Source organism: Pelodiscus sinensis, chromosome 8 (assembly GCF_052426305.1).
Source record: "Pelodiscus sinensis isolate ZL-2025 chromosome 8, ASM5242630v1, whole genome shotgun sequence".
NCBI classification, from domain to species: domain Eukaryota; kingdom Metazoa; phylum Chordata; order Testudines; family Trionychidae; genus Pelodiscus; species Pelodiscus sinensis.
The window spans coordinates 1,954,852-1,974,752 of NC_143059.1; the positions used below are offsets into that span (position 1 = coordinate 1,954,852).

Below are 19,901 nucleotides of genomic sequence, written 5' to 3' on the forward strand. Positions count from 1 at the left end.
CGAAAGCTCACAATAGGGTATGTCTATCTATTTTTAGTTAGTCTCTAAGAGTATGTCTACACTTGCACCCTCTTTCCAGAGAGGGATGCAAATGCAACTGAGCAAAATTACAAATGAAGCGCGGATTTGAATTTCCTGTGCTATATTTGCGTTATGGCGCTATTTTGAAATAGTGCTATTTCGAAAAAAAGAAATGCTGTCTAGACGCGGTTATTTCAAAAGAAAATGCTTCTTCTGAAATAACCCTTATTCCTCCTCTTATGAGGTTTACTAGTTATTTCGGAAGAAGGGTTTTCTTTCAAAATAACCGTGTCTAGACAGCGTTTCTTTTTTCAAAATAGGGCTGTTTTGAAATAGTGCCATAATGCGAATATGCAAATGAAGTTACAGAACCATTGTTGTTTACTTTTTTTTTTTTTTTAGTTACAGACTAACAGGGCTACCCCTAACAAAAAGCAGGACTATGTAGCACTTTAAAGACTAACAAGATGGTTTATTGGGTGATGAGCTTTCGTGGGCCAGACCCACTTTCTCTGAGACAGCAAAATAGGTGGAATACATTGTTTAGCATAAGTAGTTAACACATTTCAAGGGCCCATTCCAGGGAAATGACCCATTAACACCTCTCCTGTCATAGCGGAAAAGGCTGGAGGAAAGTTGAAATGGGTTACAGATTGTTATCATAGAATCATAGGGCTGGAATGGGCTGCTAACTTTTTCTTGCATTAACATATTTATAAAAAGAGCTGATTGGCTGTTCTGTACCAGTCTTTTTATTGGACATACTACATTAATTTATTAGTCTTGTAGAAGAAACTCATGTCAACATGAAGAAATCACCAAAAAAGAGTTGCCAAAGCATGTTTATGCTTGTTCCCTCAAGCAATGGACTGTGTCTACATGTTTAACTCTCCCGTGGACAGTGGGAGTAATGCACTGTGGGTATGTATCTCACAGCGCCTGGCAACATCATTTGTCACTTGCAAAATCTCCTGTCAGGCACCACTTTGTTCTGGAGCTTCCAGTATCCTTTTGTGCTTTTTTTCCTATGGCCATTCCCTGCTGTGTAGGGATGTTAGATACCGCATATTGAATAATCACGTAACCACGTCAATTTTTAGCAGTTACACAACTATTCAATAGTCCCTGGGGCAAAGCTGGCAGCCAGTACACTCTGTGGCCCCATTCCCAGGGGGCCCCCCTGCCACGCTGCCTATGATACATAGGCAGCAGGGCAGGGTGGCAGGTGTAAGTTGCTCCATGAGGGGAGCCGGTTTAAAAAATAGCTCCCCACAGATAGAGACTGTAACATGTGCTAGCCTGCTAACTCTTAATGACCAATTTCAGCCCTCCCTCTTTTGCATAACAGTCTAAGGCTAACCCTTATGACCCCTGCAGTGCTGGGTGAAGTGGGGACTCTGCCTCCCTAAGAGGTGGTTGCACTCTGACCGGAGAGCTTGCTGAACCAAGGGGTTAGGTTAGTATTACTGTTTCTCTAGTGCAGTGGTCTCCAACCTTTTTAAGCATGAGATTGCTTTTTGAATTTAAGTGCAGCCCAAGATCTACCTCAAACCCCCTTGCCCTGCCTCCTTTGTGCCCCCTGCCACTGCTCACTCCATCCTCCTTCCCTCCATCCTCCCACACTTTCACCAGGCAGGGGCAGCAGGTTGGGGTAGAGGCTCTGGTCTTGGATTAAGGAAGTGGGAGTGCAGGAGGGGCTCTGAGCTGAACGTGGGGCTGTCAGAGGGGTTCTCTATGCAGGCTCTGGGAAAGTGTGGATGCCGGGATGTACAGGGGGTTCAGGACTCAGGGTGTGTGCTCTCACTGGTCACTGCTTACCTCAGGGGGCTCCTGCCTGGTGGTGCGGGGGGGGCTAAGGCAGGCTCCCCTCTGCCCTGAAAGCAGCCAGCAAGCTCCATCCCACGTCCTGCTGCAGCCCCTCTCTGCCTGTGGGGGTAGGATACGGGGGGGGGGGGGCTTTGCCATCACTGCCCCTCCCCGGCACAGCAAGGGGGGGCAGCTCCCAGGCACAGGGCAGGAGATGGCACGTGACACGCCAGTCAGCTCCGGCCGAAGCGCTGTGATCTCGGGTCGATCCCTGCGTGACACTGGGCATCGGCAGAGCCGGCCCGGGCCTGTCTCCAGGCGGGCGCAGCGCGCACAGCCGGGCTCAAGGACACAGGAGGGGGAGCCGCCTCACTTCCCGCCCGGGCAGGGACTGGCAGTGGGGCGCCCAACGGCCCGCCAGGGACTGGCAACCGCTAGCGCGCGCCCCAGCCCCAGCCCCAGCCCCGCCTCTGGGAGGGGCGGGAAGCTGGGGCTGGGGGCGGGGCTAGACGGCGGGCGGGGCGGGAGGCTGGGGGCGGGGCTAGGCGGCGCGCGGGGCGGGAGGCTGGGGCGGGGCTAGGCGGCGCGCGGGGCGGGAGGCTGGGGGCGGGGCTAGACGGCGCGCGGGGCGGGAGGCTGGGGCGGGGCTAGGCGGCGCGCGGGGCGGGAGGCTGGGGCTGGGGGCGGGGCTAGGCGGCGCGCGGGGCGGGAGGCTGGGGGCGGGGCTAGGCGGCGCGCGGGGCGGGAGGCTGGGGGCGGGACTAGACGGCGCGCGGGGCGGGAGGCTGGGGCGGGGCTAGGCGGCGCGCGGGGCGGGAGGCTGGGGGCGGGGCTAGGCGGCGCGCGGGGCGGGAGGCTGGGGCTGGGGGCGGGGCTAGGCGGCGCGCGAGGCTGGGGCGGGGCTAGGCGCGCGAGCGGAGCCGCCGGCCATGGGCGCTCGGGGCGGCGGGCCGGGCCGGGCCTGCCGGCTGCGCTGCTGCCTGGCGGCGGGCTTGGCGCTGGCGTGCGGCGCGGCGCTGGCGGCGGGCGACTGGGAGCCCGAGCCCCGCTCCCCGTTCGAGCCCAGCACCGGGCTGCCGCGGGCGGCGTTCGGCGCGGTGGGCGCGGCCTCGTACCGCGGCCCCGGGAACGGCGACGCGCGCCCCAACCGGGCGCTGCCCATCCTGCTGTGGTGGAGCGCGGGCCTCTTCCCGCACTTCCCGGGCGACACCGAGCGCGTCGACTGCGCGCGCAGCTCCTGCCTGGTGACGCGGCGGCGGCACGTGGCGGCCCATCGGCGCACGGCCGCGCTGCTCTTCTACGGCACCGACTTCCGCGCCTACGAGGCGCCGCTGCCGCGCCGCGCGCACCAGAGCTGGGCGCTGTTCCACGAGGAGTCGCCCATGAACAACTACCTGCTGTCGCACGCGCCCGGCATCCGCCTCTTCAACCACAGCGCCACCTTCCGGCGGGAGGCCGACCTGCCGCTCAGCCTGCAGTGGCTGCCCGGCCCCGCCTACCTGCGCCGCGCCGCGCCGCCCCTGGCCGAGCGACAGCGCTGGCGGCGGCGGGGCTACGCGCCCGTGCTCTACCTGCAGTCGCACTGCGACGTGCCCTCCGACCGCGACCGCTACGTGCGCCAGCTCATGCGGCACATCCCGGTGAGCCCCGCCCGCGCGTGCCCGAGGGGGGGCCCCGCCCCCGCGCGTGCCCGAGGGGGGCCCCGCCCCCGCGCGTGCCCGAGGGGGGCAGAAAGGCTTGGGGTGCCCGGGCTGGGAAGCGCGTGGTGCAGCAGAGTGTTTCGCGCCTTAACATCTGTACACACGGGTCAGGGCCTCCCTCGGGGTGCAGCGCCGGGGACAGCCGCCCCCATGCACCCCTTCCCCAAGTGGCTGCGGGGGCTGACAGCAGGGATTGGGACTGCACAGTGGGGGGGTGCGAAGTGCTCTGCCTCCAGCCCTGTCACTCTGCTTCCCACTAGGAATATGAAAGTTAACTGGTAGGAATCCCCCTAAACACGTAACGCTTGCCGGTCTCACTTAACAGGTGTGGGCTGGAGCAGCTCTGCACACTGGGTGCTCCAGTCCCACAGGGCTCACCACAGTTACGGGCTGCTCCAGTTTCGTCAGGGAGCCGGCAGAAGCCCAAACCAGGCACAGGGCTGGGTGCCAGCAGCCAGCACAAGTGCAGGTCTGAGGACCGTAGCCTGCATGCTAGGGGTGCTCTTGCTGAGCACGAGCAATCCCCAGCTCAGATCCCAAGTTAGTCGATTAACCAGTTAAACATTATGTCGAGTTAAACATTGTCGACCTAAGGTTTAAGCGGTTAACTGATTAACCGGGATTTTGCACCCCTACTTTCCACCATTGGTAAGAGCAGGGTGCATTTCTATCCTTTATCCCAAGAGATGTGAGAAATTATTTTTGTAAAGATGATTATTACTATTTTAGGTAGACTCCTATGGTAAATGCCTGAATAACCGAGAGCTTCCCAGTGAGAGGCTGAGGGACACCTCTACAGCCACCACAGAGGATTCTGAATTCATGAACTTTATCTCCAGGTACAAGTTTCACCTTGCCATGGAGAATGCCATCTGCAATGACTACATGACCGAGAAGCTGTGGCGTCCAATGCATTTGGGCGCCATCCCTGTATACCGAGGTTCCCCCTCGGTGCGGGACTGGATGCCTGATAACCACTCCATCATTCTTGTGGATGATTTTGGAAGCCCCCAAGAGCTAGCAGAGTTCCTTAATTTCCTGGACCAGAATGAAGAGGAGTATCTGAAATACCTAGAGTATAAGAAGCCGGGAGGCATTACAAACAAGTTTCTGCTGGAGACTATGGAGAGGCGTGAGTGGGGAGTGAATGACATGACTTTGCCTAATTACCTGAATGCCTTCGAGTGTTTCGTCTGTGACAGAGAGAACATAAGAATTGATGCTGAGAGAGCTCATAAGAAATCTCGTGGGAAAGTACCTGCTCCTGAACCCCACATAGCTCAGGTCACACACATGGGATGCCCCATGCCAGTGCCTGGCTTTGGAAACATTGAGGACATCCCTGAAGGAGACAGGTATTGTATGAATGTTGCTTTTGCAAAATCATGTTTTAAAAGGCCTAGTTAATGCAGGTTTGCATAATGCTTTTGATGCTGAAGGATTCCTAAATGCGTCTCAAACTACATATCACTTAGAAAAGTTAGATGTCTGCAAGTCACCAGGGCTGATGAAATGCTCCTAGAATAACCAAGGAGCTGATAGAGGAGTTATGTGAGCCTTTAGCTGTCGTCTTTGAAAAATTATGGAAGACAGCAGAGATTCTAGAAGACTGGAAAAGGGCAAATCTAGTGCCCATCTCTAAAAAGGGAAATAAGAACAACCCAGGCAACATAGACCAGTCAGTTTAACTTCTGTGCTAGGAAAGATAATGGAGCAAGTAATTAAGGAATTCATCTGCAAACATCTGGAAGATAATAAGGTGATAGGGAACAGCCAGCATGGATTTGTAAAGAACAAATCCTGTCAAACCAATCTGATAGCTTTCTTTGATAGGATAACGGGCCTTGTGGATAAGGGAGAAGTGGTGGATGTGGTATACCCAGACTTTAGTAAGGCATTTGATACGGTCTCAGGATCTTCTTATAAATAAGCTGGGCAAACACATCTTAGATGGGACTGCTGTAAGGTGGGTGCATAATTGGCTGGATAACCATTCACAGTAGTTATTAACGGTTCACATTTGATAAGAAGCAATGGGCCTAAACTGCAGCAAGAGAAGTTTAGGTTGGACATTAGGAAAAACTTCCTACCTGTCAGGGTGGTTAAACGCTGAAATAAATTGCCTAGGGAGGTTGTGGAATCTCCATTTCTGGAGATATTTAAGAGCAGGTTAGATGACCAACCCTGAAAAATGTCTTAGATGGTTCTAGGTCCTGATGTGAGGGCAGGGAAGTGGACTTGATGACCTCGAGGTCCCTTCGAGTTCTAGTGTTCTATGATTCTATGTACAGTATTTCTGAAATGTGTGACACCCTTTACATGGAAGCAACAGCCATAAAGTCTCAGGTGTAAGCTTCCTTCAACTTTACCAGAAGTGTAACCTCCAATCTGTTCTTAAGCAATCACTTCTAGTAATGAGGAACATTTCCAATTCATAGTCCATTTAGTCCTTTGTATTTCTGCTAATTTGGCTAGTAAGATGTCAGAAATTTTTCATGATGTTTTTTGTGTTGTAGACACCTACCCCTTAGGTCTGAGTGGACCATCAGATAGTAAAACCTTCCAGCCACTAAAGACATTGGCTGTACTTGGCCCATGACCTTATACTGAAAATTTCTGTTGCCAAAGCAGAATGATTCAAATATCAAAAGACTTACTTTCTAAAAAGGACACACTGCTGCTTTACCTTAATTGATTTTAGTTAATAGATCTCCTAATAACTTAATGTATATGGAATTTGGTATTTTGGAGGTTTTTTTATATATATATATAGATTAGATAGATAGATAGCTGCCCTGGCAGGATCAGATAACTTCCGAGCATACATAACAGCAAGAATACTCTGAAACCATTTAAAGAGCTAATACCCTATTACTTTACTCTCTGATGTGAGGGGGAGGGATAGCTCAATAGTTTGAGCATTGGCCTCCTAAACTCAGGGTTGTGAGTTCAATCCTTGAGGGGGCCAATCTGTCAGGGATGGCACTTGGTCCTGCCATGAGGGTGTGGGACTAGGCTTGATGACTTCTCAAGGTCCTTTGCAGGTCTATGAGATAGGTATATGGGTAAGGCTTGTATGTACAGCCATACTTGGTATAATTTTATCTTTTTAATCATAAGTACATTGAATTTAATGCTGTTGAAAGATGCTGGCTTGGCTCTGTTGCCTGAAGACCTTTCATAGAATAGAAATTGTTGAACCCCCAATTCGCAATGTAGACACAGCCTTAGTGGACTCCCAGAATGTGAGTCCAGTAGGTCTGCATCTACATTGCAAAGCAATAGGATTGAACTGAAATAAGGGTGGAAAGGGGGCATTCAGTCTGCTTTGAAAAGTGCTATTGACAATGTTTCTTCATATCTTTTTGCAGTATTAAACTTAACTAGTTACAAATACCTTGGCTGCCCATAACAACAATTCAATAAAATGTATGATAAATTAAGCTCTTAAAATAGTGTTACATATTAAAATGTGTTTGTAATATATCAAGAGGGTGGAGGCACATTCAGAGACTTGCTTAGTGAAAGGGGTCACTATTAGAAAAATCTTAAGAATCACTAAGAGAGAGAGAGAGAGAGAGAGAGAGTGTGTGCCTGCAGTAGCTCAGTACTTCTAATCTTTAATAAACTTCCTTTCATCTTCATAGTCCCCTTTTAAGTGAGAGAGGAATTCAGTCCTAGTGTTCAGCTTCAGTCTCCCCCTCTTAATAATGGCTTGTTATGCTTTCCCTCTTCTGTATTTCAGCTGGAAGGAGATGTGGCTTCAGGATTATTGGCAGAGTCTTGACCAGGGTGAGGCTCTCACTGCCATGATTCACCACAATGAGACTCATCAGGGAAGATTTTGGGATTATATGCATGAGATCTTCCTGAAGAGGACCAGACAGCATGGATCATAGTCATGGGCACTTGGTTCAGTGTTGCCCAGAAGGCTGGGAGGGAAGGGACTTTTACCTGTCTCCGAAGACTCAGTCTCAAAACGCAAGAGGAATTGCTCAGCTTTGGAGGCCTTCCTTTCATGGAATCTGAGGACAGTCAGTCTCTGATCAGGCTTGCATTCACCCTACATATACACCACCTCAGCAATGGATTTCCATCCCTGTCCTAGAGGCACCATCTTCTGGGGTCAGAGAAGAATTCAGTCTTTTTGTGCTTTCAGTGTTATTTCCTTCTGACCAAAAAGGTATTACAGTTAGTGCCAGATGACTTGGATCAGAGATCTGATCAAGCTGAACTGAAGTATCCTAAGCTGTTTCAGGGAATTTAATTGCACGTATTCAGTATTATTCAGGCATTTCTCCAGGCACTTATCCCTCCTATTAAGATGGTGTTTTTTAAAATCAGGGATACTGGTAAATGCCTGGTTTTTTATAAATATGTAATTTTTCCAGTGAAGAAATTATATTAATTTCTGGGGAGAGAGGTTATGCCTTATGAAACTTCAGCGATAAGCATTCCCTCCTCTAGTGAATATGCCTCCAACATAGTATATTTCATAGTACATGTTTCCCTTCCCCACTCCTCTATCAGACAATGGTCTCTTTTGTTAAATGATGACAGTCTTAGTGGTCTTGGCAAAAACCACTTCAAATTTGATATTTCTTACTCCTGTAAATCTCATAATTAGGATATGGAAAGAAATGTGCAATTTCTACTCCCACCCATGAACAAATGACAACTGGTATTTGAATATCCCTTTAACCTATTTGTAGACATCTAGCATATCTCCCCTCAGTCTTTTCTCTAGTCAACCTATCCAGCTTCCTAAGCATCCTCTTAAAGATCTCATTTTCAAAAATCATGAAGTCTTCATGTCACTTTCTTCTAAACCCTCTCTTGTTTGTGTTTTTTAAACTACAATATTCAGAATTAAACCATACCCATGGGGCTGTTGACAGTGGAATGATTTACATTTATTACTGTTATTAATACAACCTCTTTTACAATAATATTGTATTGTTGGCTTGTTTCATTTAACATCCATTATGGTGACCAAGTGCTGTTTTGTGCCTATAGGCAGTATACCTTTGCTGTCTGGTTTTTACAGTTGATTAATCCTTCATAGATGTGCTTCTTTGCAGTTATCTTTCTCTTTTTTAATTAATTTTATATACTATTTTTCAATTGATCAATAGAGAATTTTAATCCATTTCTCCAAAATAATCTGTCTTCAATGGACTGCTACATGGAACCATATAAGATGCCTTACTAAAATGGAAATATGTTCCATCTTCTGCTTTTTATTTAGCAGCTAAACTTGGTATTCAATCACACACACAAATTTAGCATGATTTGTTTAATGAACTTGTATTCTTTACATTTTCATCTTTTTTTTCCTTGGGTGCCTACAAATCATCTACTTCCCTAAGTCTTCCAACAATTTAGCAAGACCATGCATGTACTCCATAAGGTCTCAGAACTAATAGCCATTTCTGATATGACTTCTGCAAGGGATTAGGCTTGAAAGTTTCCCTGGGCCCTGCCTATTGACTGCATTAGATAATGCTGCCCTGTGGCCTTTTTCTTTCCGGTTAACCATCACTGCATTAAATCTGTTGGGTTTTTTTAACTGAAGACTGAAACATTTCTTTTGGTCCTCTCCTGTTTTATGCGAGGGATCTTACTGTATGCTTTAGCTGTCCGTGTGCTGCTTTATCCTGCGTGCTTTTCTGTCCTTTAGTAATAGTACCTTTGTCTTTTTTGACTGTTAGAGTCTTTGACTCTAACTTACCCCTGCATCTGCCATTCTGTCCCTGATCTTATCTCCTGTGATTTCTTACTCAAACTCACATATAATTGTTTCCAGGGAGAAAATCCAGTTCTGTCTTATGTTATAATGGAAGCCCCACTTATAGCAGACCTAGTGTGATTCTGCTGCATAGGCTAGGGGGTCAGCTGTATTCATTGCATCTACAACCAATGTACTGCATGAGGCCCATTCTCTGAGACTCCCTTTGCATCCCTACGCAGCGAGGTTTTGGGGTATGGAGAGGCGCAAGACAGTGGCGGTCCCATTAACCAGTGTACGGCGGGCCCACTAACCAGCCATTGCTCCATGATTAGGAGTGTGAAAGCAGCACCAGAATCATCAAGTGCCTGTTTCACTTGATGATTCCCTGTTCTGTTCATCCCCTCTGCGGCACCTGGCATGGGCCACTGTGGGCAGACAGGATACTGGACTAGATGGCTACGTCTACACTGGCATGATTTTCCAAAAATGCTTTTAACAGAAAAGTTTTCCGTTAAAAGCATTTTCGGAAAAGGGTGTCTAGATTGGCAGGACGCTTTTCCGGAAAAGCACTTTTTGCAGAAAAGCGTCCGTGGCCAATCTAGACGCGCTTTTCCGCAAAAAAGCCCCGATCGCCATTTTCACGATCGGAGCTTTTTTGCGAAAAACACTACCGTGCTGTCTACACTGGCCCTTTCGGGCAAAAGTCTTTCGGAAAAATACTTTTGCCCGAATGGGAGCAGCATAGTTTTTCCGGAAAAGCACTGATGATTTTACATGAGATCGTCAGTGATTTTCTGGAAATTCAAGCGGCCAGTGTAGACACAGCCGATGAGTCTTTGGTCTGACCCAGTGTGGCCATTCTTATGTTCAGTTAAATTAAAGTGTCAGTTCCAAACACTCTATACGTACCGTCTGGCACAAGATTGAACAGCAACAAACATTAAAAATGTAGAACCCATATTTAGATGAAATACATATCTCAGGCTGTCTGGCATGGCTCACTGCCACAAGTGCCAACGTCAGGACAGACTGTTAAGAAACAGGGCAAACCCCCAAACTGATTGTATGTTCCATAATTAGATTTGATCAGCTCTGAAGCAAGTAGGGACTCGTTAAACATTGTAACAGTCTTAACATGGAGTCACAGACCATCCCTTCGGGCAGTCAAGTCTATCTGGTCACCCAGGCAAGTTTGATCATGTGATAGATTGTCACTTGCACCAAAAATCCCAATAATATTCAGGTTACTCAGAGTCCCAAAGCAGCAGTTAGTTGTACCCTAGGTCAATTTGTGTATCTGATTTCAAATCAAAGTATAACCAATCCTGCAATAAACTAAAATTTAACTGAGAAGAAATAAGTTATTTACAAGTTTAAAGCAGGTAAAACTCTCTCCTTGTCAGGGATTTGTATTCCTTTCACCACAGAACCAAGATTATGGGACATGTTTATCTGCCAATCTCCCTTTTGTGAAGGGAGAGGGAATGGGGATAAGGGATGCAGTCAACAAGGTCCCTTTGCTGCTTCAGAATGGGTCATTTGCTTTCAATGGGCCTTCTTCTGTGAAAACACTTTACTTTGGTTATAGCTACACTTACCTGAAATTCATGTTGCTGTGGTCAATGCAGTGGGTATTGGTTAGCAGAGCTAGTGAAGACTCACTAAATCAACTGCAAGCCACTCTCTGAGCACTGGTACTACACCAAAGCATCATGAGTAAGGTAAGTCTCCAGGAGAGCATCTCTGGTTAGCACAGTGCAGTGAAGACACCGCAATAAATCAGTCTCACGCATATCAACTCCAGCTATGTTGTTTGCATTGCTGGAGTAGCATAATTTAGGTCAGCTTACCACGGTAGTGTAGACAGGGCCTTAAATTCATGGTACTTTGCTATTTGGTAAGTTATACAGTTAGCGATTTTCAATGCAAACATTTGCTGTTGCACTGTAATGTGGGTTACATAAGTGAGACTCATACAAGCCACGTCCTACAAACTATTCATAAGGTCCAAACACATCAATTTTGCTGCTCCAGCCCCTGTGGTTAACCTGCAGGGGTAAGCATCACCTGCTTAGGGTGATGTTTGCTGCTTAACCTTTCATATCTCTAATAAACAGACCTGAGCAGAAAATGGGTGTTTGAGTTTTGAGTAGCATTGGACACACCACTTAACCTCGTTGCCTCATTTTCCCTAAATGGGAGTAATCTACTTTACAGCTGATCTGCAAGACTCTATTCTTTTATTGGTAAAGAATTTGGATGGAAGGTGCAATAACAATGTTTATTGCCCAGAAAAATGGGGTGCTAATCCCCATATTGGGGTTTCTAGACACTAATACAGTACAAATAATAAATGAGTAGTCCTGTGGCACCTTAGAAACTAAAATATATAGTATGAACTTTCATGGGCAAAACCCACATCAAATTTGTCAGGTCCTGAATCCCCTCTATAACCTTGATTCCGTCTGTTCTTTCAAGCACTTTTATATTCTTTTCCAGTGCCTGCAGCTTTCTGCATGGCCAAATGCATTTAAAGCGTGGTGCCTTATCTAGCACTTTCCATGTCCACTGCCACATTTCCGCACTTGACACTTGAGTACAAAAGTTTGGCCTTCCTTGCCCTGAGCTGAATGCATGGGAGACTTCTCAGGTAGCCTAACTTAGAATGTTCATTCATGGTGCTCTTCCGGAGTAGCACAGGGGGCTGGGGCAGAGCAGGCATGGTTAGTTGCTCTGGGTAAGTGGTGACAAGGTTGTTGTTCCTTGCGCAGTTTGTATCCCACCTGAGCAAATAATTAGGCTTGGAAGGATTTTATTTTTATTGGCAAATTTCAGTAAACATCAATTTTCCCCATACCCCCACCAATTAAAGAAAAAATATTGCCATTGGAAATAACTGATATTTACAGCTAAAGTGAAAAAAATGCTGCTGGATAGCTTATTACAATTTGATTTAAGGTTATTTACATTGTACATTTTTGATAAGTGAGGCTTCTGTTTTAATGGCTATAAAACTATTGGAATCTTTGTTGTAATTAAGTATTTCTTCTCTGACCTCATGCTTTACACATCCACTAACTACATTTTATGAGACATTTCATATCCTCATAATAAAGGAAGCCAGTGCTGTAACTGGCCATGAAGAAGACTGGGTTCTGTCCCTAATTCTGCCATTAAATAATTGATTTACAGTGACACAAGTCACTTCTCAGTTTCTCCATCCTGGTATATTAAGGTGCCCATCTCTCGACTCATGTGAAAGGCACCATGTACATGCAGGCTACGTCTACACTGGCATGATTTTGTGCAACTACTTTTAACGCACGAGTTTTTGCATTAAAAGTATTTGCGCAAGAGAGCGTCTACACTAGCATATGCCTTTGCACAAGAGATGTGCTTTTGTGCAAAAGCACCCGTGCCAGTGTAGATGCTCTCTTGCGCAAGAAAGCTCCGATGGCCATTTTAGCCATCGGGCTTTCTTGCACAAGAAATTCATGTTGCCTGTCTACACTGGCCTCTTGCACAAGAGGGCTTATTCCTGAGCAGGAGCATCATAGTTCTTGCGCAGGAAGCACTGATTTCTTACATTCGAATGTCATTGTTCTTGCGCAAGAACTCCCTGCCAGTGTAGACAGGTGGCAAGTTTTTGTGCAAAAGCCGCAAAGTATTGTAACAACACAATATAAACTTCAGACCTACAAACATCTGAGGGAAATTGATTCATGTCCCAGGGGAAGTTAGGTATTTTATGTGTTTAGTTGATCTGTTTTGCCAACCTTCACAGAGGTCAGTGATTCTAGGAAGGACAAAACTGGTCTGGAAAATACGATTGGCTGACACATTGACTTAATTTTGATAGTGGTATTTCTAGGACTGAATGAAACATTCTGAGAACCACCAAGTACTGCTGGTATATGAGGTGTTCTGTGTGATTGATCTAGCTCCCACAAAGTGATCTGCCAAGTGAAACAGCTGGAGACTCACTGTCCAGATGCACTTCCCTAACAGAGCAGTTTTAACTAATGTTTCCTAATACAGTTTATTGGGTGAATGAACAGTTGCCAAAGCACTAGACTTGGGTAAATTGAATTGGAATCCATTCAGCAAGGATTTCACCCAATCAGCTACCCCATATTAGACAACAAACCCCTGGCTCTTCCTACCCGGAATGATTTACCTGTCTTCTCATTCCTAAAAGCTGCTTTGACTGGGATGATTGATAGCTCCTGAGGGGCCCTTAGAAAATGTATTCATCAGACGTGTACAAGGAGCTATTTTGCTCCAAGACCTCCACTGACCAGATGGAATTAATCAGACACAAAACCCTTTTAGTAATATGACCAGCTGAACCAAAGGCATTTGTCATGCCTTAACTGCATTCCTCTGTCTCAGATGCTGTGTCAGAGCTGGTGCTTCAAGATAGGTGGGCACTGCAGGCTTGGAGGAGGTGAGAAGAGAAGGGCTGTGGAATTCTTTTCCAAAGCCCTGATGTGACTGGGACCCTAATTTATATGGTAACTCATATTTCTGTCCACAATTGTTTCTGTACAGTATATAAGCCTGTCCTGGAAAGTGGCTAGGCTTGAAGTGTCTCAGGATAGGTAGAGACTAATCTGAATATCTCAGAATAGTTCAAAGCAAATCATGATAAATTGGGACAGTTCTGATAAAAATGAGGGACCATCAAGGATGGCATAGAATACTTTAGATCAGCCTGGATAAAAGAATTCTGAGCAATTTAGGATCAGGATCAATTGGGATAGCCTGGAGCAGTTTAGAGAAAATCAAGAGAGCTCAGAGTAATACAGGGAGAATTACAGAGAGCTGTGGTTTGGTTGGGACTGCTAGAAAAGTTTGGGGTAGGTAGTGGCTGCTCAGATGCCTGTTCTATTATGGTGGTATCCAAGTATCAATATGCAGCAAATGGAATGGCTTAGGCAGATGGGAGAAGCTGTGGGGCTTAGTGAAATTGATGCTTTACGCATCTTGAAGCAGATCAACACAAGTTTATTGGGAAATAAAAGAATAATATAATTATAAATAATTTATTTTTAGACAAACTGGGATATTTTGGAGGTATCTCATGAAGGATTGGGAAGGGGCGGAGTAGAACAGATTGGAGCAAGTTCAATTCCCTGTGAAGGATCAGGGAAGCTCAAAATGAATTTTGAAGTCTTGGAATGGATCGGGTGGTCTTGAAGCAGGATGGATCAGGGAAGCTCGAGAAATCTTGTAGTCTTCATGTATTTTATTTGTTTGCACCACATTGAAAATGCAGGGCTCAAAATGTTGCGCAAATGAGGTAACCCCTATTCCTTTTGGAAAGTGCCTGGGATTTTTAACTTCCTTGGGGATGGTTGCACAAGGCAGAAGAAATCTTAGGCTACATTTACGCTACATGCTTCTTGTACAAGAAGCCTTTTGCGCAAGTGTTTTTGCGCAAAAACTTCTTGCGCAAGAGCACATCCACACCTCAAAGCGCATTGCAAAAGCGATGTGCTTTTGTGCAAGACAGCGTTCACACTGCATAGATGCTCTTGTGCAAGAAGTTTTTATGAATGGCCATCAGAGCACCTGTGCTTTTTCCCATAGGGGTTTCTTGCGCAAGAAACCCCTCTGGAGTGTCCACACTTGCCTTTTTGTGCAGTAGCTGTAGCACAAAAGGGAGTTATGCCTCGTAGAAGGAGGTTTCCCTACACAGGCAAAAGCTCTCTGTTCTGCTGTTTTACTGCTGATTTACTTGCGCAAAAGTGCATTTGAGATGTGGATGCTCCACAGGTTTTTGTGCAAAAATCGCCATTTTTGCACAAAAACCTTGCAGTGTACACGTAGCCTCTGTAATTTCTCAACTGGCAGATGACAACCTGGTCTCATCTGAAGGCTGGATTTATTATTGCTTAGTGCTAACATCACTGTAGTTGTGATGATGAAGGTTCTTGCAGTCTAAGCGTATTTCAGGCATGCTCAACTTCTTGAAAACAAAATTATCATTTGAGCTGGAATGTCGCAATGCTTCTTTTCAATGCCAATGGTTTTGTCCAGTTACTCAATCATATACTTGACTGTTTGAAACTCAGGTCCCGATCCTACTCTTAACCACGTTTATTCAAATTTGTGATAATTAGATTGCAAATGCAGTTTGAATTTCGCATTTACAGCGCCGTACAACGCCTGTCATTAATGCAGGCCTGAGTTACGATGCCCCCGACTTACGTCCTTGGCGCCGTATTTACAGTGCCATACGACGCCTGTCGTTAACGCGGCCTGAGTTATGATGCCCCCGACTTACGTCCTTGGCGCCGTATTTACAGTGCCATACGCCGCCTGTCATTAATGCAGGCCTGAGTTACGATGCCCCCGACTTACGTCCTTGGCGCCGTATTTACAGCGCCATACAACGCCTGTCGGTAACGCAGGCCTGAGTTACGATGCCCCCGACTTACGTCCTTGGCGCCATATTTACAGTGCCATACGACGCCTGTCGTTAACGCGGGCCTGAGTTACGATGCCCCCGACTTACGTCCTTGGCGCCGTATTTACAGTGCCATACGACGCCTGTCGTTAACGTGGGCCTGAGTTACGATGCCCCCGACTTACGTCCTTGGCGCCGTATTTACAGCGCCGTACGACGCCTGTCGTTAACGCGGCCTGAGTTACGATGCCCCCGACTTACGTCCTTGGCGCCGTATTTACAGCGCCGTACGACGCCTGTCGTTAACGCGGCCTGAGTTACGATGCCCCCGACTTACGTCCTTGGCGCCGTATTTACAGTGCCGTACGACGCCTGTCGTTAACGCAGGCCTGAGTTACGATGCCCCCGACTTACGTCCTTGGCGCCGTATTTACAGTGCCATACGACGCCTGTCGTTAACGCGGGCTGAGTTACGATGCCCCCGACTTACGTCCTTGGCGCCGTATTTACAGTGCCGTACGACGCCTGTCGTTAACGCGGCCTGAGTTACGATGCCCCGACTTGCGACGCTACCCCCGGAGCCAATCGCATTGCAAGCCGGGGGCAGCCTGTACAGCCCAGCTGAAAATTGGAGAAGGGGAATTTTGGTTTTAAGGCTCACGGCGCGTTATTGTTTTTGTGCTTTTTGCACCCCAGCCTGCCATCGCCCGCCCGGCTGCAATTCCGCTGTTTAACACGTGGGTTGCAATGGTAGAAAACGTGCGTGTGCAAGGGGGGGTCCGGGCACTTACACAGCCAGGGTGGGAGCGCTCTGCAGCGGGCCTGTCCCCACGTGACGAGGAGCGCGCGGGGCTGTGTCCTCGGGCGCTGGGACAGCGGGCAAGGCGGGAGCGGCAGGGGGCGGGGCCAGCGCGCGGCAGGGGGCGGGGCCAGACTCTTGGGGCTCGCGAGAGTCACGTGGGCGGCGGCGGACTCGACAGGCCCATGGCGGCGCCCGTGTACCCGGCCTGGCTGCGGCGCGCGGCCGCCGGGAGACCCAAGCGCGCTCCCGCCGTGCGCCCCGCCCGGCCCCTCGTGCTGGCCGACCGGGTAGCCAATCGCCGGCTGCGCCTGGGCGGTGAGTGCGGGGGGGCCCGTGTGACTGGGGGGGGGGGTCTGGGGGGCCCCGTGTGACCGGGGGGGCGGGGTCTGGGGGGCCCCGTGTGACTGGGGGGGCGGGAGATGGGGGGGCTTGGGGGGCCCCATGTGACCGGGGGGTGGGAGATGGGGGGGCCCGTGTGACCGGGGGGGGCGGGGTCTGGGGGGCCCCGAGTGGGGGGGGGTGGGAGATGGGGGGCTTGGGGGGCCCCATGTGACCGGGGGGTGGGAGATGGGGGGGCCGTGTGACCGGGGGACCTGGGGGGCCCCGTGTGACCGGGGGGGCCTGGGGGGCCCCGTGTGCCGGAGGGGGGAGATGGGAGAGGGTCTCGGGGCGGGGGCAGGAGATGAGGGAGGACCTGGGGGCTCTGTGTGCCTGGGGTGGGGGCTAGGCACCGGGCACGCTCCAGCCCCCGCAGCCCCGCTGACCGCCTGCAGCCCGGTGCCCTGCCCAGTCCCTGCGCTCATGCCTGCCAGCCTGGGCCTGGGGGAAGCGCTGTACCAGCCCCCTTGGCAGCAGAGGCTGGGCCAGGGCTGCCAGAATGGGATGTGGCTTGGAAGCTCTGCACAAAGTGCTGGGTACTGGCTGGAGGCTGTAAAGCCTGAGTGGAGAGCGGATCGGTGCCTGGGCTCAGCTCCTCGGGCTGACCTGCTGAGATTTCTCCTCTTCCCGCGCTCCTGACAGTTGTGCAACGCGGAGGCTGTTAATGTGGATTATTCCCAAGTCACAGATTTCTTACTGTGGTGTCTCTCCCTTCCAGAGGCCTCGTGTACTACAGAGATGTCATTGCTGATGGCTTGCTGGAAGCAGAATGAGTTCAACGATGCAGCTTGTGCCAAGGAGATCCAGACATTCTGTGACTGTGTGGCAAAGGCAGATGTAATTAAAGCCTCTTTGGTTGTCTTACATTAGTGGCAGGGAGGGAGGAAGCCTGCAGTTATTCTTTTAGTAGCGCCAAGGACATTTACTATGCAATTTCATTTGTATTGAACTGACCTGGGGGAGGGAGATGATCCACATCGGATCAAACACACATTGCCTCTTGTGTGTCTGAGAGCATTTGGATGTGAGTAGTTAAGTGTTTACCAACTTTTGACCAGTACAGCTGTTAAACTAAACAGATATTGAGCAAAATTTAAAACGGGGAGGGGAGTGGGCTCTGATGTCTGTTACAGTTGGCTAACTATGGACTCTGCAGTGCTGAGAGGTAGAAAAATTTGCTCCCCTCTGCACCAAGAGTTTTGACTGAGAGGCGTAAGCCTATTGGTGCAAGTAAATTTGTGCAAGTATGTTGTAACTTTTCAGCCCTAGTCCTGGGTCTGCCATTACCCCCAACAGAGTGAGCTGTAGACTGATTAATCTACTTTTTAAAATGACACATTCATGTTTACAAGCAGTAAACATGCACTTGCTGGGGGAGGGGAGCCTGCTTAAAAGCTGGCTCCCCTTGGGCACTGGCTAACATCTCTCCCACCACCTCACACTGGGAAACACAAGGCAGTTACGTCTATTCAAATCATTAAGCTCAAGTTGGCTTCAGATTCAATTTAACTATGATGGAATGTTGTAAGGTTTGTTCTGTTGTTTTGGAGCTTTTTCCAACTATACAGATTGGAAATATAAAAACAAATGAAAGTTCAGATGCATCAGAAATGCTACTGCTGATAGATAACTGGTGTTAGTACAGTGTACCAGACAGTACCTGCTCAGTCTGCACAGAAACATCCACTTACAAGTGTAATGTTGGGGTAGGAGGACTTAATTGGTCACTGAAGAGCAATGGCAATCCAAATCGTCCGGTATTGAAAATGGCTTCATGAGTCTTATAAAGGCAGCAGTCACTGGCTTCTGAAAACAGTCCTTAGGATTGCCCAGGTAATTGGTACCCTAACACTCGCTCATTGTGCAAATGGTATGCTTTGGAAATGACTGCGTCATTAGAAAGATTGCTGGGTGTGTGCGTGAATCATTTCAGCAAATAAAGGAGGTTAATTCTTTTGTGTTTCAGGCAGAGCACAAGGAAAGACGCAAACAAGAGTCCCTGGGCCAGACAGGAAACTTTTCTTCAAAGACAGTGAACAAACTGCTGAAGAGGTTCCCTAATATCACACACGATTTTTAAAGGGAGACTTGCTTTCCCAAGTAACTGGAGACCAGGAGATACCATTGGTAACCTCTTTGGAGAAGGAGTTAAAAGGAGTACAAGTGAGCATGTGGCACTGAAGGTATTTGTCAGCATTCCTCAGGGGTTCTTGACTTTGAGAAGTGGTCACAGGGTCTTGTGATGACAGGAGGGATGTTTGCTAAGTTTATTCAGTCAGCCACAATGTGGTCTTGAATCTTGCTTCATTATGAAATAAAGCCATTTGAGGAATGAAATAAATGGAGTTCGCAACTAGGATGTGAATATGCATGTGTGTGTTGGCACAAGCAGATTCTACAGCAATCATCCTGCCTGACTTTTGAATCACTGGCAGATAGTTTATAACTCAATTTTGGGTCATAAACTAATTTACAGTTGGTATTGGTAAAGGTGGGCGTCACCATGTGTGTATTAATCTTGCTTCTCTTATCCCTTGACATTTTGGACCTTCCATTAATCTATGATGAGAGAAATCTTTGACCAACTCCCAGAGTAGCACCCCTTTAGTCACAGAATGCATTATGTGTGTGGGGTATCATGTGTGACTTCCACCAAGGCAGTTCTAGTTTAGATCACCTGCTTTTCAAGGGGAAAAAACAAAGGATTTGTCAGGCTCCATTCTTAGTTGTACTACAGTAACATCACACAGTAACATCACATAAGAAGACCCACAGTTTGGCCTGGAGAGCTGTTGTTAGTCAATTTGACTCTCTCCCTTATGTGTCTGAGGTAATGTAACAGTGCCTTTTTTGTGACGGTATTGCCCGGAATGGCATACTGTCACCTATTTTCCCAGCCCCAAAAAAGCACTGTAATGTAATGTCTACACTAGAGTTTGTTGGCATAACTTACATCGCTAGGGAGTGAATAAACCCCACCCCTGAGCAACACAAGTTACACTGACATAAGTGTTCGTATGCACAGCGCTATGGGTGTGGAGAGCTCCTCTC

At 48.3% G+C, this 19,901-nt stretch overlaps 2 protein-coding genes across 2 annotated transcripts; both read left to right on the forward strand.

The window, feature by feature from the left end:
* The first annotated feature begins 2,724 nt into the window (after positions 1-2,724).
* Positions 2,725-8,476, forward strand: POFUT4 (protein O-fucosyltransferase 4). Its single transcript, XM_006135925.4, has 3 exons — positions 2,725-3,467; positions 4,257-4,882; positions 7,273-8,476. Exons 1-3 carry the CDS (start codon positions 2,757-2,759, stop codon positions 7,424-7,426), a joined length of 1,491 nt encoding a protein of 496 aa, XP_006135987.3. The 5' UTR covers positions 2,725-2,756; the 3' UTR covers positions 7,427-8,476.
* Positions 8,477-16,612: 8,136 nt separating this feature from the next.
* CHCHD1 (coiled-coil-helix-coiled-coil-helix domain containing 1) lies at positions 16,613-19,207 on the forward strand. Its single transcript, XM_075934633.2, has 3 exons — positions 16,613-16,787; positions 17,569-17,687; positions 18,817-19,207. Exons 1-3 carry the CDS (start codon positions 16,655-16,657, stop codon positions 18,928-18,930), a joined length of 366 nt encoding a protein of 121 aa, XP_075790748.2. The 5' UTR covers positions 16,613-16,654; the 3' UTR covers positions 18,931-19,207.
* Positions 19,208-19,901: the final 694 nt, after the last annotated feature.

Excerpts from the sequence above, each read along its gene's own strand:
- POFUT4 (XM_006135925.4), top strand. The coding sequence starts at position 2,757 with ATGGGCGCTCGGGGCGGCGGGCCGGGCCGGGCCTGCCGGCTGCGCTGC. Across the intron at positions 3,468-4,256 it reads AGCTCATGCGGCACATCCCG|GTAGACTCCTATGGTAAATG; the intron begins GTGAGCCCCGCC and ends TTACTATTTTAG. Across the intron at positions 4,883-7,272 it reads GACATCCCTGAAGGAGACAG|CTGGAAGGAGATGTGGCTTC; the intron begins GTATTGTATGAA and ends TCTGTATTTCAG.
- CHCHD1 (XM_075934633.2), top strand. The coding sequence starts at position 16,655 with ATGGCGGCGCCCGTGTACCCGGCCTGGCTGCGGCGCGCGGCCGCCGGG. Across the intron at positions 16,788-17,568 it reads TCGCCGGCTGCGCCTGGGCG|AGGCCTCGTGTACTACAGAG; the intron begins GTGAGTGCGGGG and ends TCTCCCTTCCAG. Across the intron at positions 17,688-18,816 it reads ACTGTGTGGCAAAGGCAGAT|GCAGAGCACAAGGAAAGACG; the intron begins GTAATTAAAGCC and ends TTTGTGTTTCAG.